General features: G+C 28.4%; 3 protein-coding genes across 6 annotated transcripts; all 3 read right to left on the minus strand.

Annotated features, from left to right (window-relative positions):
• Positions 1–13,142: 13,142 nt before the first annotated feature.
• LOC114181370 (Heavy metal transport/detoxification superfamily protein) lies at positions 13,143–15,534 on the minus strand. The gene is made up of 4 exons (XM_028067802.2): positions 15,193–15,534; positions 14,162–14,215; positions 13,827–13,886; positions 13,143–13,522 (listed from the first exon to the last, which is right to left on the minus strand). Exons 1-4 carry the CDS (start codon positions 15,481–15,483, stop codon positions 13,394–13,396), a joined length of 534 nt encoding a protein of 177 aa, XP_027923603.1. The 5' UTR covers positions 15,484–15,534; the 3' UTR covers positions 13,143–13,393.
• Positions 15,535–16,458: 924 nt separating this feature from the next.
• On the minus strand, positions 16,459–20,755 carry LOC114181596 (uncharacterized). Of its 4 annotated transcripts, none has more exons than XM_028068094.2 (10): positions 20,606–20,755; positions 20,351–20,468; positions 19,629–19,787; positions 18,829–18,912; positions 18,198–18,281; positions 17,687–17,773; positions 17,461–17,604; positions 17,035–17,142; positions 16,900–16,951; positions 16,459–16,777 (listed from the first exon to the last, which is right to left on the minus strand). In XM_028068094.2, the coding sequence occupies exons 2-10, from the start codon at positions 20,450–20,452 to the stop codon at positions 16,743–16,745; spliced, it is 855 nt and encodes a 284-aa protein (XP_027923895.1). In that variant the 5' UTR covers positions 20,453–20,468; positions 20,606–20,755; the 3' UTR covers positions 16,459–16,742. The 4 variants fall into 4 exon arrangements, with proteins under 4 accessions (XP_027923895.1, XP_027923898.1, XP_027923896.1 ...); XM_028068097.2 differs by having other exon boundaries at positions 20,351–20,462; positions 20,606–20,721; XM_028068095.2 differs by having other exon boundaries at positions 20,560–20,717.
• Positions 20,756–21,498: 743 nt separating this feature from the next.
• On the minus strand, positions 21,499–25,104 carry CSLC04 (Cellulose-synthase-like C4). The gene is made up of 4 exons (XM_028068165.2): positions 24,088–25,104; positions 23,517–23,825; positions 23,003–23,407; positions 21,499–22,514 (listed from the first exon to the last, which is right to left on the minus strand). Exons 1-4 carry the CDS (start codon positions 24,730–24,732, stop codon positions 21,876–21,878), a joined length of 1,998 nt encoding a protein of 665 aa, XP_027923966.1. The 5' UTR covers positions 24,733–25,104; the 3' UTR covers positions 21,499–21,875.
• Between the last annotated feature and the right edge of the window lie 1,488 nt (positions 25,105–26,592).

Consider the following 26,592-nt stretch of genomic DNA (forward strand, 5'->3'; position numbering starts at 1 on the left):
ACGAAACATAACTCATGTGAATAAAAATTATTAAATAAAACTAGCATCAAAAACATCAATATTAACTAATATTTTACATTTTTTAAATATTAAATCATTTAATTTATTAATTATTAAATAATATATTTTGTTTTATAAAAATATTTTTGAAGTGCAACAACAAATGCCTTTACAAATTTAATAGGAAAAAAAACTTGTTCAAGTTATAGAGTCTATTGTCTAAACTTTATAAAAAAAAATCATTTGTCGAAAAAACTTGAGTTGATTTCACTCTAATTATTTTTTGTTCTATTTTTATCGAAAAATATTAAATTGTTATTTTAATTTAGTTTTAATTTTAAAAAAATATAAATTAAATTAATTTTTAAAAATTAAGATCAAATTGAGAAAAAAAAATATTAAAAAGACCAACTTACACTTTTCATCAAAAATAAAGATCATATGTATAATTAAATCTAAGAAAAACGTTGAAATATAACTCTAGTTAATGACTGACCCATCTGATGACAAAATAAAGAAGTGTTCTTTAATTATCATAATTAATTATATGATACCTATAGTCCATTATGGTTGCATTTTTATTATTAAATAACATTATACAATAAACAATTATTCTTTTACTGATTTATTTTCACCTAAACATTTATTTTTTATGATTTATGTGGTTGTGTAGGAAAGTAAAGTCCATAAGGTACCTGGTGTGGTGACAGCTCATACATAAGATGTAGGGATGTGACTGAAAAGGAAGGACAGTGTGACCCATTATTTTATCATTCCTTTCTCACCATTTTTAGAGTCAACTTTATATAAAGAGGATAACAGCTATACACATCCAGTTTCGCTTTAAATGTCTCATTTTTTTATTAAATAAAAAAACTTAAATATTTTTCATATAAAAAACTTTGATTTCTATATTTTTGGGTTAAATATATTTTTCATCTTTCAATTTTTATTAAAAATTAAAATTAGTCTCTTTTAAAAATTTTAAACCAATTTAATCTCTCAATTCTATAAATACGTAAATTTAGTCATTTTAATCAAATTTTATTAAGTTTATTTCACATTTCATTATAGCATTTTAGTTTATTTATATCGTCTGACACATGTTTGCTTCAATGTTAGTTGAGAAACACGTTTGAAACGTCAAATAAACTTAACAAAATTTGGTTTGAATGACTAAATCCGCGCATTTATAAAGATGAGAGACTAAATTGGTTTAAAGTTTATGAGGTGACTAGTTCCAATTTTCACTACAAGTTGAAGAATTAAAAACATATTTAATCCTTATATTTTTTATCCTTATCAAACTTAAGAGTATTGTTTCTTAATTCTTGTGTAAATATAATTTTAGTTTTTATAAAAAGTTGTCTTTTAATTTTGGGTTAAATATATTTTTGTCTTTTAACTTTTAGATAAAATCAAAATTAGTCTCTTTTAAAAAAATTTGTCCAATTTAGCCTTCCACCTTTAAAAATATGTAGATTTAATCCTTTTAACTAAATTTGGTTAAGTTTATTTGATGTTTTAAACACATTTTTCAGCTAACATTGAAGCAAAAATGTGTTAAATGATATTAACAACTCAAATACTATAATGAAACGTATTTGAAACGTCAAATAAACTAAATAAAATGCATTTTTAGAATTGAGAGATTAAATTGAACTAAAATTTCAAAAATGAATTAATTCTATTTTTGAGTGAAAGTTAAGAGATAAAAAAATTATTTAATAATCCTTAAAATTTTGTTCCTTCAAAATTCTTAATTGTTTTCATTTCGCAATATTTATTTTAAAATAAATTAATAACATTTATATTACACATTTTAAGATTTTTTTTAAATGATATAAGTGAATGTTATATATAACAGTAATATGTGTTTTTTGAAATAGTTGTCTACACAATTAGTTAGTATTATAAATAAAAAAATATAAAAGTTGTGATCATTTTCAATTTTACGTGAATTAAATACAAATTTCTTACAGCAATCAAAATTATAACTTATTGATATTAAATTAAAAACATATTTAAGTTATTTTGACGTGTAAATCATATGAAAGATGAAGATATAACAAAATTGTAAAGTTTGAAATGAGACTGTTACTTTGTATTTATGCTAGCGTGCTTTTATGCTTTGAGAATATCAATGCTTCATGTATTTTTTCAATTTGGATTGTTTTTCATAAGTTGTTTGATCATAGTTAAGACATTGATAATCTGTTTAAACGTTTTAATATTAAAATAATCGAGATTTAATATTTTAATAATATTATCAATTTAAAATAAATTAATAAATATAATTTTTTTTAATTTTTCTTTATATTCATAAAAATTGAATTGGATAATAAAGTTTAGCAATACACGCACTCGTTTAGATCTGTTAGATAAATTCTTTTCAGTAACGGGTTGAAATTTTATCTCACACCATTCATATTATTCACATTTAAACAAATATAGATAACAAATACAAATATAACTAAAAAATGGTGCTGAATTAAATTATATAGTGTTTATTTTTCACTGTATAAAAACTGTTTCTAATATTGTCATATATTAAAAACTAAATTATAAGAAATAATTAAAATCAATATTTAAAAATTTTCAACTAATTTTATTAATTTTAAAAACTAACATTTTTTGGAATTTATTTTAGCCCTACAGAGTTTTGAAATTAAAAACTCAACCTCTTAAGTTTTTTATTTAAGAGTTAAATATGTTTTTTATCTCTTAACTTTTAATAAATTTTGAAATTAGTACAATTTAAAATTTTTGATTAATTTAATCCTTGATTATTCGAAATACATGAATTTAATCCTTTTAATCAAATTTTATTAGATTAATTTAATATTTTATATACATCTCAAAATTATATTTAAATTATTTATATTATTTAATACATTTTTACTTTAATATTAAATCAGATATTATTATAAATTCCATTTAAAATATTAAATAAATTTAATAAAATTTAATTAAAATAATTAAATTTATATATTTTAAAAAATAATAAATTAAATAAATTCAAAATTTTAAAATAAATTAATTTTAAAATTTATAAAAAAATTAAGAATTAAAAAATATATTTAACCTTTTATTTAAATAAATAATCGTATTGCAGAGATTGCAATTATCATAAAGGTTAAAAGACAACGCTGGGGTTCTCGGTAGTCGTGCTCTATTCTTCAGATTGCGTTATCTTCGTCGATGTGTCAGTATCAGAATAAAATGTTAAATAAAAGTATAATCATTTAAAAAAAAATCATATAATGTCGCATAATGTGAAACAGCTGGAATTTATATTAGCTGTGATTTATTTACAACGTAGTCATTATTCAACATTATTCAAAAATAATAAATTTATTTTAAAACTGTGGAATGACGATAGGAAATCTTATGATATCGCTAATATAGTTAGATTAAAATTGTTCGATACATTTAAAGTGTTTGAATTAGTTGTAAACTGATATTTTAATAATTCTGTGTTTCATATAAAATTAAGAGTTAAATATGTTTTTTGTCCCTTAATTTTTAGTAAATTTGGAAATTAGTCTATTTTAAAATTTTGGACCAATTTAGTCATTTATTTTTCGAAATATGTAAATTTAGTCCTTTTAATCAATCAAATTTTGTTAAGTTTATTTGACATTTCAAACACGTTTTAATATAGTATCTGACTTAATATTAAAACAAAAATGTGTCAAACAATATAAATAACTCAAATACAATTCTGAAATGCATACGAAACATCAAATAAACCTAACGAAATTTGATTAAAAAGACTAAATTTATGTACTTCGAAAAATAAATGACTAAATTAATTCATAACTTCGAAATAAACTAATTCCAAAATTCACTGAAAGTTAAGAAACCAAAAATATATTTAACCCTAAAATTAATGTACGAGCATGTTAGATAAAAAAGCTTAAAATCACGTTTTGGTTGTGTAGTTTCATGAATTCGTCATCTTTTGCTTCTATTAAATTTTAGTTGCGATTTCATTTTTCAATTTTTTTCATATAAAGCATTTTTTTATTCAATATTAGTATGTTCTATTCGTTTAAAAATGTTACACAGTCCTAAATAATAACAGTATCAATTACTAATCAAAGTGAAGTATTAATAGTAGGTTTAAAGATTAATTTTAATGTCTTATTTTGATGCGCGTGTGTGGATATATATATATATATATATATATATATATATATATATATATATATATATATATATATATATATATATATATATATATATATATATATAGCTTAAATATTTAATATAAAAGATTGTGATTGGAGTAATTATAGTAATAAGAGCCGTTGGAATTATTTTTTATACGTGGGAAGAATCTATTTTTGTTATTAATAAATTAGAAAGAAAAAAATTTATTTTTGAAAATATCATTTATTAATAATTATAATTAAACGAGAATATATAGCTTAAAAATTTGTTTATTTGTATCAAGAACTATTCAATATATATATATATATATATATATATATATATATATATATATATATATATATATATATATATATATATATATATAAAATAGTTAATTTATATATTAAGAGTGAAATAAAATTTCTTAATTTTAAAATATTAGAAAACTAAATATGTAATTGAAATTTTATAGAAATAAAAGTTGCTTCCTTTGTCAAAGTATATAGAAAAAAAATGTATTTAAACCTAGATTTTAAGTTACATTGTTTTGTTTGTACTATTTAAAAAACTAATTTTAGAAAGTTATATATTATTATTATTATGTATTTAAATTCATAATTATCAGAACCAAAATTGAAGGGAAATGGTAATAAATTTATGTTAATTATAGTTAAAAGTTTTCACCGGATAAAAATTGTTCATAGTTTTTTAGTTTGACAATTTTTGTCAAATATATTAAAATTTTTAAAAATATAAAAAAATATATTTATGCAGACCTTTAATTTTTATTATTCATTATATTTTTTTATCATAAAGCTTAAGTGTTTCTTATGTGCTCGGTGATATAACTATTACAAAATATTAGACATTATATTATTTTTAATTAGAATTTATCATATTATTAAGTCAATAATAACTAATAATACAGTTATATTGATTTTAATTAATAATTACAGATTTGTTATTGTGTTTAAATTCTATCCATGCTATTATTACGTACAAGCTGTAAACTTGAAGTAAAAGACACGTAAGTTGACACATTTGTCTTTTTATTATCAATGCCTACTTTTTCAGTAAAAAAAAAGAATGTTTTTCATCCCTGCTTTAAAAAAATTAATAATTCAACTAAATTTATAATATATAATATTTAATTTGTAGATATATGTCCGATTTGTGGATATTAATTTGTAGATATATGTCCAATTACAATGTTGGTTAAAGTCTTAAATTTAATATGAATAAATTATCATCGGAGTTAACTATACTTATTTATAATTAATTAATTTGTTAAGTTATAAAAGGTTGCAGTGAAAATAAAAAAGTTATAACGGATTTTATGAGGTAAAATTTAAAGAATATTTTTAAAATGATAAAATGCGGTATTGGAAGTCCATATTGATCACAGATAAGATCCACATAAACTAGAAATAAAACAATTTCATAGTATATAAGTGAAATTTCATAGTATATAAATCTTACCTTACAAGCCAGTTTTGTGAGGTTAACTAAATTTAAAACTCAACTCTAAATTCATGTATGAGACGTATATATCATGACGATAAGGCCATTTCATAGTATATAGGTGAAGTTGAATTAGACTCAAAATCTACTTTTAACCTGTGATGAAAGTCTCTTAAAATTAAAGGAGATGTATATATCTTGACGATAAAACCATTTCATAGTATATAAGTGGAATTGAATTAGACTCAAAATCTATTTTTAACCTGTAATGAAAGTCTCTTAAAGTTAAAGAAGATATGACGAGAAAGATTAAATGGTTTAAGAATTTATTTAAATTAGTTTGAAAAATGATATTATTTTAATAAATAACTATTATAAACAAAATCAATAACTAATAAGCAGATAACGAGATATTCAATTTTAAATAACCAGATAATAATAAATAAATAAATTCGAATTACAGGAAGAGAGATAGAAGAGAAAAAGTTCGTGAAAATTGCACCAAAATTTTTAATTTTCAAGTAATGAATAAGAAACTAAACTATCATACCTTTTATCATATATGAAAAAGAAAAATCAACCTTTTCTCCATTGTCTATTTCTTATGAAAATATCAACCCTTTGTTTTTATTTTACCGCAAACACGAAAGTTGCAGTGGAAAAGGCATAAAAGTCTTCTTTTTCTTGTTTCTTTTTACATAAAAAAGGCATAAAATCAAGATAGTAGAAAGTGTGAAGATGTAGAAAATGTACCAGGATATTTTATTGATTAAAATTAAATAAAAAGGACAAAAATAGAAGAGAGCCTCGTTAAATAAGTTATGAGACTCCAAAATTGCGATTTTGGAAAAATTAAATAATGAAAGATATTGTATTAAACCAATCCAGATACAAATATATTTCTAACATTTCTCTTACATACTTTAGAATAATGTATATTATGTTTAACTTAAACTTTTAATATAGTAATTCTGAAGGAGGAAAGGGTTCAGAAAAAAAATTATTTATTTTATTAATTGTTAGGAAAATGGTAAATAAATACGAGTGAAACACATGTATCTATCACTAGATACGGTGGTTGTGAAACATGTTACTTAATCTTGTAGAGTAAGGGTGTAACATCACCAAACGTTGGAAGTAGGGCATGTGACATCACGTGCACTGTCCAACAAATTCTCAATGGGAATGGTCGACATGTTTTTTGCAGTCAAATTTAGGGTTCATATTTTAATGTTTCTTAATTATATATCCTACATTTTCAACTACATCTCACTTCTACACTTATTTTCTACAACTAATTTAGACAAAATAAGAATTGTACACTATTTAAGATCAAATAATATGTAATTAGTTTTTGTTTATTTATTGAACAGGTTAATTTACCATGGAGCAAAACTTTATTCAAATACTACTTCAACTCAATTTTGTTTAACCTTATTTTTATTTCCATCAAGTTAGATTAGTATCTAACAAGTTTTGACGAACAATATTCTTAAAATATTAAAAAAATTAAATTTAATTACGAATTAATCCATACATTTATATCTATAATTTAATTTTGGTTCCTATATATATATATATATATATATATATATATATATATATATATATATATATATATTAATCTCAATTGAATTATAATATTTATTAAATAAAACTAATTTGGTTTCTTCTTGATGTTAATGTTATTTGAAAGTATTACTTATCAAAATTTAATTTATCCTTCATTTTGAATTGAATTTATCTTCTACTATTTTCCTTCACCTTCCACTACATATTTATTTGGCATCATTTTAAGATAATAAAACACTATCATATCAAAAGGGTAATTCTATGCAATTCCAAAAATAAAATGTAATTCATGGATTTGAATCTCTCTTTGAAAATATCAGTTAACACTCAAAACTGATATGAATAAAAATAAAATACAGATAAATTTCTTTCGGATACTTCAACTAGAAATCTATAATTTTTTTGAATACTTGAAATAAAAACTAACCATATATTAAAATTGAAGGCAAAAAAAAATCTTATCTTTATTACGAGGTGATAGCATATAGGAGTAAATTACAATTAAATTGTTTTCGATAGACAATGGGGATTTTTATTTTTATTTATTTTGATTTGTTTTGTGCGAGAGTGGTTGGCACGTGGAGAAGGTTACCATAGGATTCCGAAGGTTATGATGAAAGAATATTATTATTAACAGTATATTGTAAAACATAACACATGTCCAAAAAATGGAGCTATTTATTTATCTTCCTTTTTCAGTAAGTCCTTGTTGGAAGACCCATTGCCAACCTAGCACTTCCATGATGGGACATCACAACCACATTACCAAATCTTCACTTTCATTTCATTGGGCCATACTCCCCTTCACCATCTACTCATCATCATAATTTTTTTTAAGTAAAGTTTAATTATTCAGATTATACCCATTTTAGTAAATGTGTCTTAATTTGTTATTCAGTTTTAAAAAAGTGTCAATTGTATCTTAATTTTTGAAAAAGTGTAGTTGACTAAAGTTGTTAACACTTTTTTAAAAATGGGTACCAGATTGACACACCTCTATCAAAGTGGGTACCATCTCAGTAATTAAATCTATCTTTAACCCTAATAATAATTATCATTACTATTCTTTAAAAATAATAGAGTTAAATATCTTATTGGTCCTTCAACTTTTAGTGAAAATTAAAATTAGTCCCTCTTAAAAATTTTAAACCAATTTAATCTTTTGTTTTTAGAAATACGTAGATTTAGTCCTTTAAACCAATTTTTTTAAAGTTTATTTGATGTTTTAAACATGTTTGTCAGTTAATATTGAATCAAACATGTATTATTATAATTGTATTTTTAATTGTTCAAATGATGTAGAAAAACTTATAACATTGAGGAAGGTGTGTGTGAACTGATTGAGATGTGTTAGAATTTGTTGTATTATGGTGAAGGTCTCACATGGGTCCATGCAGACCATGATCCAAAGCAAGTTTGCAGACACAATTTTATTTCATAAAAAGTTTGGTGTCTATGAATAAAAGGAACATGACCCCAATTGTTAGACAAGTCAAACCTAGGGGCCATTTTTTTTAGCATAATTTGGTGTTTATGAAACCTAATTCATTGCAAATAATGTTATTTTAACTCAACTTTTCCAAAATCACTTTTGAGTGATGCTTTATCGCTTCTCATCTCGTCTTTTTCCTCACAATAATATTAGAATGTCAAGTGAAATTAACTACTCATTATTCATTGTAACAAATAAGGGTAACTAAAGGTGGATTTATTTCTTTTTCATGTATATAAATGTTTGTATTCATTAATAAAAACATAAAAATGAAATTTGTTGAACTTAATGTTTTGGAAGGCGGACATAGATGGAGTAAATGAAAGTTTGTTATGAATACACAATTGTTCAAGAGAAATTTATCATTTAACAAAATATAATACACCGGTTGAAATGAATATAATTACAAAACTTGAATTTGTATGAACCAGCAAATTAAGATAATAGATTAATCAAATATTGTTGGGTAGTAATAAAAAATAAACTGAAATACGTTATATTATAATGTATTATTTAATTGTTATAAATATATTCGTTTACAAAAATATATTTAGATATTTTAAAATATGGATTGTAACTAAAATAGTCCATAAAACTCCTTCATTGTCATTCCTATGTTATTTAAGGGATACAACTCTAAGAAATAAGATTGATTTTGTTTTTTTTTACTCATACGCTCACTCTTCACTTAATTACTCATCGCGTGAACGTCCTTGTAACATTTGAACGATGCACTTGTTTCATCATACACAGCAAGTTTCAAAAGCAAAAGATGCATTGTTCACTAATGTTTTAGCGATCATGATATTGTTTGAGCATTGACATGTAACTCTATGTTCTCATATGTTTCAGAAAGTCATACATCACTGTCAAGACTAAATGCTTGAGCATCATTTACACTAATGAGAGAGAATTGTCTCAATTTCTCTTGAGCTTCAAGTCATCATTTGAGCATATGTGACGATGTTTGAGAAAGAGTGAGTGGTGCATGTAATCATAACTCGTTGTTTGAGTGTCACTTAAGTGATATGTTATTGCTTAAGTAATATCAACTTAGAAAGCATATATCACAAACAATGAAGAATGCGACTTATCATTTAACACTTATGATTTAAAAAATTTCAATTATATTGGTAATAAGATTATACCAATAAACAATATTGTATATCCTTTACATCATTCCAACCTTTTATATGCAAAGATTAACATATAAGTTACTAAGTGCATATAAATTCAATAGCCACACCACACATCTAAATAATCATTCAATTAATTAATACTAATGTTAACTTTCCTTATCTAGAGATAATGTGTTTACTTAACAACTCTTCTTTATAAATTTTAAAAGATTCAACTAAGATTTCACTAAGTCTCCAAATATCAAACTTTACACCAACAATATCTCCCTTTTGCAAAACACCAAGCAGGAAATGAACTATTTACCTTAATCAAGAATCTAAATAGTCATACTTGATCCTCACCTTACTACATCTTCAAAATTGTAAGTTATTCTTTAACTTAAAAAGGAGAAATAGACATTTTAAAGAGACACCTTAAACCATTCTTAAAGTTGGTCCTCTAAATTTTTTCTTCACTTGTTACTTGACTCTACTAACATAGAATGAAAAATAGTGAGTTTGTTTTTTATAGAGAGAAGCGAGAAAAAAAAAACTAAAAACGTTGTCTACAAAGAAATTTTTGAAACTCTTTAACAAAAAAGATATTCTAAGTATGTTAGTCAATATTTGTGATTCTTATTTCAACTTATTCAATTGTTCAAATATAGATAAATTTACTGAAATTAACTACAATGATGAAAATTACATATCATCCTAATCATGGTGGTTGTCTTATTCAAATTACACGTTATGAGGGATGAAATACCTTTTGTCCACCAATCAAAATGGTATTCAATGTTTATCATATTTTTGTAAACACTAATTTCTTTTTGATTATGTTGTCCATTGATTACATAACATGGATGACACAATATTTTTATACATCATACACTTCACAAATTAAAAATACGTCATTTTTTCATCATAAATATCATTATATATCACTCATTGTTTATTGTACGGGTAGAAAAACTAATAAAAAAAATATACCTATAACCATTCTTAAAGTTGACCCTCTAAATTTTCTCTTCGGTAGCTATTCGACTCTCCTAACATAGAACCAAAAATAATGAGTTTTTTAATAAAGAGAAACGAGAAAAAAAAAATAGAACAAAAAGACATAATAGAAGAAAACTTACAATTTCAATTTACTAAGAGCACCTCATGCTCTTACTATGTCTACCCCCATTTGTTTGGAATCTATTTAAATCTCTAACCCACCTCTTCAAGGTCCAAATTGTTTACTAACCACACCATCTATATTTATTTTTATCATCTCTCAACTTAAACACTACTATCTTCCTTCAACGGAAAAACAAAAACTAACCCATACAAAATTGAATTAAAGCTTATAAAGATAATATAAATTTAATCATCATTTCTCAAATTATATCACACATTTATATTAACATCGAACAGAAAATTGTTAAAGTCAAACTCACGTTTTGAAGGGAAATTTTTTTTTTTTTTAACTATTACTACTTTTTTAACAATTAAACTCGAGAATAAGAACCACATAATTTTGTAATTTTAATTAATATAAAAAGTTAAATTACTGACATTTATTTATAGAATATAATGTCCCAGTACTACTTGCATATTTATCACTGGACCAAGAGTGGTCTTTACAGCACTGCAGTTAATGCATTAAATGAAATTTGTTGTGGATACAATTAAATCACAGCAGAATGGTTACAGTAATGAGTATTGTACGATCAATTTTTAAAGTTAAGAATAGTCATGATTCTTTCCGGTGTGGAAAATAAAATATAGTAGAACAACTAGTTTATTTTTGAACTAAATATAGTTAGTTTGAGTGAAATTTTAAATTAGCCGAAACTTGCAAATATTTAGAGGTACGTAAATATATTTTTTTAATTAAATTTTGTTAAATTTATTTAATATTTTAAATACATTTTTGTGATTAATATGAAATGAATGATGTCAAATAGGATAAATAACATTGACTTATATCATTAAATGCATTTGAAATATCAATTAAATTTAACAAAATTTGATTAAAAAGATCAAATTTATACATTTCTAAATTTGAAACTAGATTAGGACAAAATTTTAAAGAGAAACTAATTTTAGTTTTCACTAAAAGTTCTAAAGGTGCCCCTATGACTAGGATTTCCTCTATTTGAGTATTGTTAGCTCTATACATCAGATGGATGTTACAACCGCATTTTTAGATGGTGAATTAGAGGGAGAAATTTATATGACTCAACCTCAAGAGTGTGTTGTTCCTGGTCAAGAAAATAAAATGTGCAAACTTTCAAAAATTTTGTACAGGTTGAAACAAGCACCAAAACAGTAGCATGAAAAACTAGAAAGTGTCTTACTTTGTGATGGTTTTTCACCTAATGATGCTGAAAAATGTGTATACTCTAAATGTAAAATTTGTGATTGTGGCATTATATGTTTGTATGTCATGCTAATATTTGGTACATGCATTAATATATTCTATAACTAAATTGTTTCTAGGATCTAAATTTGAAATGAAAGAGATAAGTGAAGTCAATGTGATTTTAGGTGTTATAATCATAAGGAAAGGAGATAGTATATTACTACCCCAAGAACAATACATTGAGAAACTTCTTAAGAAGTTTGAATATTATGAGTACCCCTTATGATGCTAACTCTAAATTAAAGAAAAATAGAGGATAGTTTATTTCTCAATCTTAGTATACCTAGATAATTGGGAACTTATTGCATATGTACACTCAAAGCCCAAATTAAGAGCATTGGGATGCAGTTGCAAGACTTATGAAATACCTAAGAAGTTTAATGGATTATACCATTAAATATAGAGGATTTCCTACTATACTAGAAGGATATGATGATGCTAATTGGATCTCTGATTCATAAAAGACAAAATTCACTAGTGATTATGTATTCACACTTGGAATGGTGTGATTACATAGAGATCAACCAAACAAACAATTATTACAAGATCAACAATAAGAATTGAGTTTGTTGCTGTCGAAATGACTAATAGTGAGATTGAGTGGTTGAAAAGCTTTTTAGCAAACATTCCACTAGGAAAGAAACTAAACTCATCTATGCCAATACATTGTGATTGCCAACAGACAATAACAATAACTAAAAACAATAATTGCAATGGAAAAAATAGATATATACAATTTAAAATGCTATTTAATACGTAAAAAAAATTGAGTTAAAAGAAGTATATTCTAAACCAAATTTAGGAACTATGAATATATTTAACTTTTTCTTTTTTAACTTTTCTGTTCTAAAAGTGTGTGCGTGGAGATTCCTAATCTCACTTCCACAGGATTTCATTAAGAAGAAATCTTTCACTTTTAAGAAAATAATAATTACAACTAACAAAGATAGTATCATAACTCATTGGTATCAAATTTTCTCGGTGTTTCTTCTGACAAGAAGATAACATGTTGCAATGCAACAACAATAATAATAAGGACGAAGAGGAAAGTTAACCAACAACAATAGTCAGATCTATACAAACCAAAATGTTTGTTGGAAGCTCTACTCAGGTAAGTGTGAACAGATGACTTCCCTAAAAAAAATTCCCTGAAACTATTGCTATTACACCAACACATTTAGTCTAGGCAACTGCAACTTCTTCATCTTCAAAACTAAGATTTAATGTCTGCAATTTAAAGCCTGAACCTTGTATGGTTTCTACCAGACCAGAAGCCACACCTGTAGCTTGAACAGTTGTCTGTTTCTTCAACTGAACCATAACACAAAGCCATTAATGACATTGCACAAAAACTAAACTCATTCAAGGATGTTTACTTAATAGATTGACATATTCTACAAAAAAAAAAAAAAATGCTTAATGGCAAGGTATTAGGATTCAGGAATAGGATGTGTCTCAACAATTCAACTCTGGCATTACTATTTTCAAATTTTCAATTCTATTATGGTGCCAACCAAGCCTGTAAGAAAATTAGTTTAACTCATGTTGGAGTTCATCCTTTAAAAAATTAAGCTTTGTGGCAATTGACAATTCCATTGAAGTGCTTGAAGCATACCTCTAAAATTGCAAGTCCCTCAGAAAGCTGAACCTTCAAATCAGTAACACCTTCTGTGTCCTAATGTACAGTGAAACCATGATAACCAAGTGTTAAGGATAACAAGAAAAGTTTCCCAGAGACAATGACATGATATGTTTCAGAGGAATGATTTTAATAAAACAAGGACATGAATCATAGGAATTGTTGCTGCTATGTTCATTAAGGAACCAATGGAAAAATAACAGCATGGGAAAACATATGAAGATACACGTCACCAAAGTTATTTACATCAAGTTTACACTCACATTGAAGCAATTGAGAAAAATAAAAGATTCAAAAGATCATAGAGATACCTCTAAAGCTTTGGTTAAAGCAGGAATAGCTGATTCACTCAATGTTCCCTCTGCCTTAATATATGCATAAAGTACACAGTCAGTCTCAAGAAAAGTGATACAATTACAAACAGAAAATGTATCTACTTTAAGATCCAATTGCACAACTTTTTAAGGGGAAAAAATAATTCTAAAACACTAGAAACTACGACTTAAAGCTATGATATCTAATCTGTTATAGATTTCGACAGCTAAAATGTTGATTAGTGTGAGAAATATTTTAGGCCTTAGTTCATTGGCCCGAGATGGGAGGGCACTAAGGTTAGTTATTGAATAACCATCAATCTACGCTTTGAATGATATTGTGTCAAACACGTTGGAACAACTCTGATCCAGGAGCTTATGCTGGTTTTAAAGTTAAGCAACTTGAATCGAAAATATCATTGCAGCAAATGAGTTATTATAGAAACTGCTTATATAATAAGTACAACCAAGGTTGTTTAACCATTATAAAAACATTTTCAAGTCAAAACTAGGGTTCCTTCTGTGAATGAAGAGACAAAATGAAACCAACTAAAATAAGTGAGTGGTTAAATCAATTCTTGCCTTCCAACACTCTTAGGACATGGAAATTACCCTCCCTACTGATCCTTAAATATATATTTCACTTCATTGACTGTTAACTCGGACTAATTTGAACAAAGAAATGCATATATCAACGTCTTAAGTACTAATCTTCATTTGTTGGGACTAACACAATGATGTTATATCTTTCATAAAGTTTGGTTCTTTTCACGCTATATGAGATTAGTGTGGTTATTTATTCTAATTTACACGACTTGGTCCAGTCTAGATTTGCAAAGACACAGCTTGTCCTATCCATGTTCAAATTTGATGCAATCCCCTTATAATTTTAACACCCCAATTGCAGGAAAATGACACTGATCGAGTCATTGGGTTGAAAAAAGATCAAAATTTGTGACTTGGGTAAGTGAGCAAAATTCATGAAAACTTCAATCCAAAGCCACATTGACAAAAACACATTGTTGTACCTGAAAGAACATGGTGAGAGTGTCTGATGGGGAAACTGGAACCACAACAGGTTGCTGTTCCGAGGATGATGGTTCTTCACTCTCATCAGCGTTGAGTTCTTCTTGCTGGGTTTCTTCTTCCACTGCCTTCACCACGCGCTTCTTAATCGTTCGTGCCTTCAGAGACGAACTGCGAGTGCGCAAGGGGAAGCTGCAAAAGACAAAGGAGGGAGAAGAAGATGAAGAAGAAGGGAGTGTTGAAGAAGAGGGGCGAATGGAGTGCAGAGAGAAAGATGAGAACAGTGTCGCCATTTTCAAACACAGTCTCAGAAAAGAGAAGTTCCTGTTCTTATTTCGCACCCTATCTATATCTATCTATTTATCCAAACCAGAAAACAACCTTGTATTACAACACATAAAAAAACTAATAATTGTTTAATGTTTTTTTATTTTTTATACATTTATAAATATTTTAACATCAATAATGTTTACTCACCTAAATTTTTTTTCTTCACATTTTTCATTAGTTTCTGTATTTTATTTACTCAGATTTTTATTTTCAGAAACCAATATTTGAAGAAACAAAAAATATAATCTTTAAAAAAGAAAAAATTTAAGTAACGAAATCTTAAAAACCAGTAGTTTTCAATTATGGTTTAAATTTTAACTTTTTAGCCCAACTTTTTCGATACCGTCGTTTATGAATCCAAATTAGATTTATTGGTAGAAGAAAGAAAAAGAAAAAGAAAAAGAAAATATGGTTGCTTGTAGATAATAATGTCGAGAATGAAAGAAAAAATGTCGGATCAATTTAATAATTCATATGGTTATAAAACTTATTATGTTTTTACTTCATAAAATCTGAAAATGAATCTGATTTTGGTTTCCCATTGTTTTATAGAATATTTTAGTCTCTTAAATTAAGAAAAAATCTTTTAAATTGACTGTTTGAGGTCTACAATGGTTTTAAAAAACAATTTAATCTCTCAAATTTAATATTAATAAATTAAAAACACATTTCTTTCAAATTTAAGAAATTAAGATTATTTTAACTTTCGAAAGATGGATTCATTCCAAATTTCAGAAACTGAAAATATAGTTGAACCTTAAATAAAATTATAAACCACTTATATTTTAATACTCTAAAGAATTTTAAGTAGTAGTACTGAACAATTATCTCTATGATCCTACCTGATCTCAATATAACACTATTTAAGTTTTCAATTACTCAAATGATCCTACCTAATTTCAATATAACAAGTGAATTAAGACAGAAAATAATCAGACTCAAACACAAAAAACGCAAAAATTTACTTACAAGACTTTATTACATTATATGAGGCAACACCATCTTAAGCAATTTCACATTCACTTCTCTTTTCCTTTAAAATTCACACAAATCCAGTTTCTCAAATCCATCTTAAAAAACAAACAGAAGCTGAATCATGTCATAGCACATTGACCAACAAAATTTCCAACAGTACTTCATCAGTGGCATGCAGTTTCCCAAGTCCACTGTACCTAAGACATTGCCTCTGTACAGAAAAAGGTCACCAACAGCTAGAACGCAATTAAAGCAATTGGCAATCTTCTTGAACTTCACCAGCTGCAAAGTTTAGGAACCAGACACAAAAATAAAATTTATACAAGGCTAAGTAAGAGGTTAATGGTTTATTCTACCTTATAGCAAAACTTTAAAGTTTTACAGGGAAGAGCCTTGAGACTAACCTTTGAGATTTATGGCCTGGTTTGCTTGAGCATCAGCTTCAGAGTTATATTCCTAAAACATCAATTGAAGAATAAGTTTCTAACTTGTAAAGTTGCAAGTAAATTCTAAATATACAGCACATGATAAAGTACTACCCTAAGAACATGACTGATCTTGAATGAAAGAAACTTATTCTTCAACTCCTTGGCCTCACTGCACAAGGAAGCCATATTCGGGTGTTTGATTTTCCATAAACCTTGAATCTGTTGCAAAGTCAATCGTATAAGAAGGTGAACTGGTCACGAAATGTATATAAACTAAAGAGCAATTGTTGGTAAATCCCAATTCAACTCAATTATCAGACCATTAGGAAGGAATGACTTCATGAATCCAAAGAACCTTTCATTGTTAGGAACTATACTTGTTACTTCAAATTTCAAATGTGTGTGCAAGATATTTATTTAATAGTTAAAGTAATTTTCTTTTATCACCATCCAGACGCTATTTCAGTACTGAAACACAGGATAACGTGGTAGAGAACAAAAGGGGAAATTTTGACAAGTACTAAAAATATAACAAACCTGGTTGCAGACAAGAAGAGAGTCTCCTTGGACAACAATGTGCTTATATCCTTTCTTAAGGGCACATTTCAATCCTAGTATTAAACTTCGATATTCAGCAACATTATTTGTTTGAGTTCCCACTCCTTCACGCAATCGATAGACCTAAGCAGAGACCTAATAGTTAGCTATATTCTGTAAAAAAGTATAACAAATAACCACAAGAATTTTCGCAGATAGTAGAGACCTTGTTCCCATCACGCAGTACAGCTCCTGCACCAGCTGGTCCAGGATTTCCTTTGGAAGCACCATCAAAATGAAGGGTGCACGAAAGCTACAAAAGACAAGCAAGATTTCATCGTCACTGTATAGTTACAAGATCGTTACTTTCAGGCATGCATGAATTAATGATAGTATAGAATGCTTGAAATTTTAGAGTAGCATGAACAATAAATTAAGAAGCCTATGAATGCCTGAAAAGGAGTTAAATAAAACAGCAAAAACTTAAGTATGTTTCAATCTTATAACTACAAGAACATACATATTTATTATCACTTGCAGATAAATTAGAAAGAAATAAAATCAAAGAATTGCTATGAAGCTGAAATAGTCACCAATTACAAAACACATTACCAAGTAAAGTATAAATTGTGTGGACATTTGTAAAGTATAGTATGTACAGGCACTTCTATGATGATGTAGAGTGTGAATGCCAATATTAGCAATTAGCAATGCAAAACATAATCAAACAGGCTTACAGAAGTAGACAACTTTGCTTGGGATCCACCTAGTGCATGATCTGACTGTGAATTTGTTCGGAATGAAGATGATCCAGCTAGCTTCTGCACAAGAAAGGAAAAGAACTAGTTAAATTAAGCTCATTAGTTAAATTAACTAAACTTGAGCAAAATACTATTCAAATTTGTCTGGTTCATGACTAACTAGCAAACATTATGATAACTAGCAACCATATGTTAAATTTTTAAAAGAGTACATAAGTAAACATTATGATATTTATGTAAGTAATTCCCAACTCCAGTCCTTGACATTGTAAGCACTGGTTATGATAGTCCCTAACCAAACAAAGTCATTTCAGTTTCAACTGCCATTTTTGCACAAAAAGTGCAAGTTTTACAAATTGGTGGACCTAACCAAATAGTTCATGAACTTAAGTAAACCCAACTTGAGTTGAAAAACTTGGTTCTTATAAAACTCAACTCGAGTTTGAATCAAACCAAATCTTATTGAGTTGAGCTGTGCTAAGTTCAGTTTGACTTAACCCATTTTCAATCCTAGCTCCAAATATGTGCTTCACTTAAATCTATAGCGTTTCTTGAGGAATTTAAGTGCAATTTCCTGTTCAAGGATGTGGAATCGTTGATAACTTACGCCAGTGTCAGGCTGAATAGCTCCTCGCAAGTTCCTTGATGAGGAACTCATGTCAAAAGTTCTTCCTCCAGCAGAATATGGATCCTGCAAAAAAAGCCCATCTCCTCTTGAAGTCAAACTTTTTTCAATTGCAACCAAGGTAGTTAAAATCAAAATAAAGTAGTTAAAATCAAAATTATGAGTAGGATTCCGAGAGGTTAACAAAATCATAAAATCGTAACACAAATCATAAATTCTTAAGTTTACATTTAATTGGATTTGGGTGAAAAGATGCACTTGCACACAATGCAAGCTACATGGAGAGTAGAGATGTTTGTAAGTTACAAGAGTCTTAATTGCATTTTATTTTAATTGAAACGCATTAAACCAAGAAGGTGAATAGTACAGAAAAAATACCCTTGATTTTTAGTTGATTAAAATAAAACCCAATTAAGGCACTTGTTACTTACAAACATCCATTGGGTACCCAATTAAATGTAAAATTAAGAAACTCATAACCTCTAGTGTACATCTCTTCTTCTCCCTACGAAATCCAAAGTAAAATATACTATTCGTGATACAACCTCAAGTTTAACTACCTAGTAAAAAACATGACCTTAAAAAACCTTTAGAAGTCCTTAAACTCTACAGTTAAAAAAATGAATTCATGACAAAATTACCATCCAACATAAAATGCAACGAAATAAAAGTTTCAACAAAAAGTTCAAGTTAACAATATCACAAAAAATGGTTTTCACCCCATACACAAGGAAAATTTTCGAGTATTACAGAACAACGGAAATAAGAAGGGTTCCTGAAACCTGATAAGGACAAGCAAGAAGGCTTCCAAATAGCCCCTCATTCACATCAGCAGCACTAATAGAATACGGGGCTCCCTTAAGCCCATGTGCAGCAAGGTATTCCTCAGTTTCCTGAGGTAAAGAATACCCTTTGTAAATACTTAGAGAGTCACTAGATACCTGCATGGAGAACGCAAATACTCAAATAAGAATACCCCCAACTTCTATAGTAATCAAAACATAAAAATAAAAAACAAAAACTTGCTGGAACTCAAGAAATAAAAAACCAAACCCAGAAATATAATGCATATTCAGCGTAAAGAATTAGGCCTTGTTTGATTCTCTTCTAACTACTGATTTAAAAACTACTCCATAAAACAATTCCACTCAAGTCAACAATCAATTTCTAATCCAAAACCTATGAAGTTATGAAAATTGTTTCTAAAACCACTGTTAAACAAAAAAAAAAAAAAGCCAAGTTTTCTCATCCTCCTGAACTACTTTCTTCAAGTGCTCTATCCAACAAGAAAATAAAACTTTTAGGAAACAAAAATGTACTCAAGAGACAAACAAATTTTAGAAAACAGATAACAGTTCTTAGAATCAATAATAATTCAAAGCCTAAATTTCCAAACTACAAAACACAGAGGCTTAGAAATGCGCCCCTACCCAAATGCAGAAAAATACCAAAGACGAAAACAATGCAACATGAAAGAAAGTAACAAGGTGGGGAGATGACATACAGAAGACGTAAGTAACTGTTGGATGTCACTCAAAGACTTGTAAATGCCAACAACGTCCCCTTTCTTTACAACATAGAAAGCATCTTTCTCCTCCTCGGACATTGCAACAACACTGCAACTATTCACATTCACAAAGGTATGATTTTTAGCAGAGAAAAAAAAACATCGTGCGAACAGATAACCCCAAAATTTGAAGCAAAACATTATACAGTGAACAAAGAAACCCAGTTGCAGAATGAACCACTTCCAAATTACCAAGAATTTGAAAAGGCACAATTTCAAACTTCCTGTTTTTTTTTATTTTGACGTGACGTTATGTTGAGTAACAGCGACAGAGTGAGAAACCATGTCAACCAAAAAGTTCTAGTGATCAACCATGTACTATGTCATGCGTAGCACAGTGTAGGTGTTCGGAACAAAAACGTAAGACCCAATTGTACATTAAGGCCCATTTAAGTGTTAACTTCTAGTGGACTCCTACTGGATCTATAAGCCCATATCAATCAAGATTTTAAGCCCAATATTGAATTTTTTTTTTTAACAAAAAGAAAAACCCTAAACTTGGTTTAATTTTGAAGACAAGTTGAACTTGACATTTTCTCTCTCCACTCCTTACTTTCTTATATAAAAAATAATAATCAATTCCAAAATAAATTATAAATCATGTAACTTTAAAATATAGTTATAAATTACAAGTTTTAATCAAATTATATTTAAGATGGTATAGTACAAAACAAGAAATACAACTTTAAATTACATAATCTAAAATATATTCCGATTTATAAAGCTCCTTATATAATCTAATATTTAAAATATAATTTTGAAAGTTCATTGTTAGTTTTGAATTACGTAATGTATAAACCATTATTAAAATAATTATTATAAACTTTTAGAAACACCAAGTTCGAAATGTATTATTGGATAAACTTTCCTAGAATCTATTCATCACACATAATCTAAAAAGAAGTGTATCATTTGATAAAATTTTCTTTATCAAGGTTGATTATGTTCTTTACAATGACATCACCTAAAAAGTGTAATTAACTTCAAAGAATGTACTTCATGTTATCAATAACAGATTATATTTCAGAACACAATTTGCAAAAAGGTGGGAGTTTAATGTACACTGTTAATAATAACAGATGCAATGGAGAGAAAATGTTACTCATTCCACAATCTGTTCTGAAAGATAATAAATACAGTTATGTTCCAACAAGATTCTCTCAATGATCCTAAAGCTTTACATAAGTGAAAATCCACAACAAGCCAATAAATCACCACTCCCTGACAAAGTCTTGGGAAAAGAAATAAAAAAATTTAATTTTGTTTGTCTATGATATCATGATCCTCAATGCTTATTATTGTTCTTTATATGGAACAATCAACTTTACTCTATATCTCATTTCTTGGCAGCTGCTATGTAATCTTACGATTGTGTCTTGAAGAACAACTTCAACTGAAATCTGGACTCAACCAAGTATTGATGTAAAACACAAGTGAAAAAAATTTGCAATCTTTGTTTCATTCAGCTAACTTGTTCACCGATCAAGTCCAAACCCATTACGAGAAATGACAATCCTTGGAAGAGCAAAAAGTAGAAGTGAACACCATGTGCTGACATAAGGCTTCTTGCAGATGCTGTGAGCAAAAGAAGTGCAAGTGCAAGCTCCTTCCTGTAGAGTCTGTTTCTTTTTTTCTTTGAAGGGACTTCTTCTGATTGCTTGAGTTTTCCTAACAGTTCCAAGCCAGACTCTGAGTGTCTTCTGAGAATCTTTTCTTCATTTGAAGACTTTGATTCTCTCTCAGCCAAGGCTAACAAATCTGACTCAGAGGATCTCCCTGTCTTCTTTGTCACTACCCACTCATAGGCACTTCCTAGCTGGAAAAGTCCAGAAATCATGGCATTGAACTTTGTGACTGACATGGTGTTCTCAAACAGAAGATAAGGAACTAGGAAAGGGACAGATTTTGGGGCTGGAAGGATGTTCAAGAAAGACATGAAAATGGGGACATAACATATCACCCAAAGGGGTAGTTCAGACTCAGGGATGAACATAGTCAAGGGTAGTATGATGCAAAACAAGGTGAATGAGTAGAAGGGAAGTATAAGTTTCCTCAATAGGAAGAACAGAAATATCAAATTAGACTTCTTCCAGACTGATATCTGCATAGAACAAAATCAAATAAGAACTCAGAATTACGAACATATGATATATAAACATTGAGTAAATAGTGTAGGCACTTATTTTTTCACTCTCATCATCCAATTACAATCAATCATATATGATACGTTTGTTTATTTTTCATATAGCTACTTCAAAAGTCATGCTAATGACACAGTGACAGACCTATGTGTACACGAGAGTGTGGTGCAGGTGCAACCCTGGTTTTGTTAAAATTAGTACTAAGTATCTAACAAATTTTATTTTGTCCCTCCTAGTCTTATATATTTGAGCCCTTGAGCCCCCGCTGTTCTATGATAGATCTGTGTGTAATTGAGAGTGTACAAATATACTATTTGACTTGCTTCATTGACTTAGGGTCTTAGATCCGTCACTGGTCTGAGATCCGTCACTGGTCTGACAGTATAATTTTTACACAAATGTTCAATAGAAATTAAAGTCTTGAAAAAGAAGGGAAAAGTAAGAATACCTTGGAAGTTAATATTGCAGGAAGGCACAGTCTGAAAAGCTGCATTGGACCAGAGTGCCAACGATGTTGTTGTTTCTTATAAGCTTCATAAGACTCTGGTAATTCACATAGAACTTTGACATCATTAAGGAAGATAAACTTCCATCCATTCAGATGAGCTCGGACAGCTATGTCCATGTCTTCAACTGTGGTCCTCTCCAACCACCCTCCTGATTCCTCCAAAGCCTTTATCCTCCAAACTCCAGCTGTTCCATTGAACCCAAAGAAATTCAAGAAATAGCCATTAACCTGTTGTTCCACCTCAAAGTGAAAGCACAGGTTAATGTTCTGGAGCCTTGTCAGTAGATTCTCATCTTTGTTCACAAAGGACCATCTAGCCTGGACCAGCCCCAAGTCAGGTTTTCCCTGAAAAAATGAATCATGAATTAATTTATCACTTGTTTACACTTTAGACCATACCTAGAACACTTTTTTCCTTTGTCCTTATGAGGGTTAAAGTATCATCAGTGCCTACCTTGAAATGTGGAATGGTTAGTTTGAGGAAATCAGGATTGGGCTGAAAATCTGCATCAAAAATTGCCACAAATTCGTAGTCTTTAACATAGTCACATGACATTGCAGACTTAAGATTCCCAGCTTTATACCCAGTTCTAATCAATCTGTGCCTGTACACAATGTTGACCCCTTTCTCTTTCCAAGAAGCAACCTCCTCTTTGATGAGCATCTGTAAATTTCCATCATCCGAATCATCTAGCACTTGAATCAAGATTCTGTCTTTTGGCCAATCGAGTTGAGCAACAGCACCAATGGATTGGGAATAAACCTTAATCAGATAAAAAACAACAACAATCAAGTTGAGCAGCAGCACCAATTGGCTGGGAATAAGCCTTAATCACATAAAAAACAACAAAAATAATGATTCAGATTCTCAAGTAAAACTGGGAAATCATGAGCCTGAACTAGTTTGCTTAAGTACAAATCATAAGGATATTCTAATTTTCAAATTTAAGCCAGACATAATCATAATCATAGTCTTAACCAAAATGTTTATCATATTCAGCAAGTAGAAGCATTGATTCGGTTACCTCTCTCTCATTGCACATGGGAATCTGAACAAGAACCATTGGAAAGTTTGAGGGGTCCTCAACATCACAAGCATCTGCATCAATGGTTGGCTTCAACTTCTTGTACTTGATCCAGAAGCATCCGATGCAAAGAACAAGGCGATCCAGAGACTGAATCAAGAAGAGCACAATGCAGAACTTGGAAACAAGCAGAACAAGAGGAGCAACATAGTCTTCCCTGAAAGAGAGCCAAGCCATATAAGACCATTGCAGCAGACCCTGAACCTCCCAAGGATGAATCATGTGCAAGTTCCATCGGTTGAAATGAGCAATGATCTCTATCACCAAGCCTCCAATTGAGAGAGCAAGAAAGACCTTGATGAACCTGTACAACCTCCCTCTACTCTTAGGACCCTCGTCGCTCATGTCAGCCAGTGAAACGCGCTTCTTCACCAAAGCAACAGTGGATTTGAGACCATTGGTCAACCACGACAAACATGTCATAACTCTGTGGAGTTTAAGGAGAAGAAACCACGTGAACTGCTTGCGGCTCGTGGCTTTCTGCTTCTCTGGGAACATGGGAGAGTCAGAATCATGAACTTGCAACAAGGTGTAGTTGTTGGTGCTGGATTTCTCAGCTGTTGTTACAGCAGAATTTGGTGCCATCACTCTCTTTTTCTCTCAATTCCGTGTAAGTTCTCGGGAAAGAGAAGAAAAAAAAATAAGATTTTGGGAAAAGGGTTAATGCTCGCTCACCAATCACAGTTGAAGCTAATCAATCAATCAGAGATACCTTCCCTCAACATCAAGAATGTATCAAAATCAAAAAACAAAAAACTCAAAAGGGTCATTCCCAGATGAGACTTTTTCCTCTGTTGTTTGCTTTCTCAAGCAAATCTCAGAGCTTCTGATAAATTCTGAGTTTAGAGTTTAGCAGAGAAAGACACTTTGAGGGGCTTAAACTAGGTATTAATAGTGTTCATAGTAACAACCATAGCTTAAAAATATGATTTTTTTATCATGGGGTGAAACTTGAGAACAAGAATAAATTGTACTCTCTTTATTCTTTGGATGTGTCTCATTTGAATGGTTAAATTTGAAGAATTTGAGGTAAGGAAGGTGAAAGAACAGGCTGGCACGTTGAGCAATGTTCAGTAGACACGTAAAGAACCACACCATAACGAGTTACACCTCAATCACACCAGAAACTTTTTTCCTCTCATTGTGACAATAAGATACAGCTAAAGTGCAGATCACACCAGAGGGAAATGCTCGTTGTCTGCTGTAAACGAATCACCACAGAAATTTCCCTCACCACCCTCTTTCCTTCTCTTTTCGCATCATCATCATAATATTAATATTATTTATGATTTATTATAAATAATACGGTTAAATACGTTGCTGATATCGATTTAAAGTGAAAATTGAAATTATTCATCTTAAAAATTTTAAACTAATTTAATCTTTCAATTATTTAAATGTATAAATTTAATTTTTTTAACTAAATTTTGTTAAGTTTATTTGATGTTTTAAACCCATTTTATTATAATATTTTAGTTTGTTTACACTATCTTGATACATGTTAGTTGAGAAACGAGTTTAAAATTTCAAATAAATTTAACAAAATTTTGTTTAAAAAACTAAATCCACATATTTTTACAAATAAAGGACCGAATTAATTCAAAGTTTTCGAGAAACACTAATTCTAATTTTTACTCAAATAAACATTTATAACTTTAACTTAATAATAAATATTTATCCATGGTATTAATTCCTTTTAACAAATTCTTGATTTTGGGGACATTAGACTTTAATCAGGTTAAAATCTTATGGATCATAATGGAAAGAAAAATCCTTGATTAGAGGTAGTGAATTGGGTTTTTGCTATTTTATCATTTGAAATTTCCATAAATAAAACAATGAATACATGTCTTTTTATGGTATGATTTTATTAAAATTGTTTACATCCTCAATAAATAGATAAAGTGAAGAATAAGGTAATTGAAGTTAGTCAACTATGTGAAGAGAAATTATATAAAATAATTTGACAGTACATTGTAAGATTTTGAAAGGTCAAAACTGGACAACACAATCGCAAGATGTTTTGTAAATAATGTTTTTAATGTGGAAAAAGTTTACATAAATAAACATTGATATGTGTTATGAACTTATTATTACAAATTTAAATTTAACATATATAGACAAAAACGTGTGATTAGATGTGATTAGATGACAGCATAAGATTATTTTGTTCTGTGTAATTTACTTTTTATATTTAGACAATAATATTTTTCAATGGTTAATTTATAATTTAAACAGTTGTACAAATTATCTTATATGCATAAACTAACTTTAGAAAGAAAAAAAAGATAGTACATACACTCAAAATATAAAGAAATACAATCATAATATGTTATATAAAGTAAGTTTATTAATTTCTACTAATTGATAAGCATAAATTAGTGCATAAAAATTTAACTTTCCTGAAAAATTGTTAATTTTGTAATAATGATCTTAACAATCATA

Source organism: Vigna unguiculata, chromosome 4 (assembly GCF_037176805.1).
Source record: "Vigna unguiculata cultivar grain cowpea cultivar isolate G323 ecotype 2 chromosome 4, ASM3717680v1, whole genome shotgun sequence".
NCBI classification, from domain to species: domain Eukaryota; kingdom Viridiplantae; phylum Streptophyta; class Magnoliopsida; order Fabales; family Fabaceae; genus Vigna; species Vigna unguiculata.

Bases quoted from the DNA above. Each gene is read 5' to 3' on its own strand.
- LOC114181370 (XM_028067802.2), bottom strand. From the start codon at position 15,483: ATGGCGACACTGTTCTCATCTTTCTCTCTGCACTCCATTCGCCCCTCT. The intron at 14,216-15,192 runs GTACAACAATGT...GCATATATTAAG, and splicing joins CTCTCACCATGTTCTTTCAG to GCAGAGGGAACATTGAGTGA. The intron at 13,887-14,161 runs GTATCTCTATGA...ACTGTACATTAG, and splicing joins CTTTAACCAAAGCTTTAGAG to GACACAGAAGGTGTTACTGA.
- LOC114181596 (XM_028068093.2), bottom strand. From the start codon at position 20,554: ATGTTTTGCTTCAAATTTTGGGGTTATCTGTTCGCACGATGTTTTTTT. The intron at 18,282-18,828 runs GTAAGTTATCAA...TTTCTTGTGCAG, and splicing joins CTATTCAGCCTGACACTGGC to AAGCTAGCTGGATCATCTTC. The intron at 17,143-17,460 runs GTTTGTTATATT...ACTTTGCAACAG, and splicing joins CTCTTCTTGTCTGCAACCAG to ATTCAAGGTTTATGGAAAAT.
- CSLC04 (XM_028068165.2), bottom strand. From the start codon at position 24,732: ATGGCACCAAATTCTGCTGTAACAACAGCTGAGAAATCCAGCACCAAC. The intron at 23,826-24,087 runs GTAACCGAATCA...TATCTGATTAAG, and splicing joins CCATGTGCAATGAGAGAGAG to GTTTATTCCCAATCCATTGG. The intron at 23,408-23,516 runs GTAGGCACTGAT...TCATTTTTTCAG, and splicing joins TAACCATTCCACATTTCAAG to GGAAAACCTGACTTGGGGCT.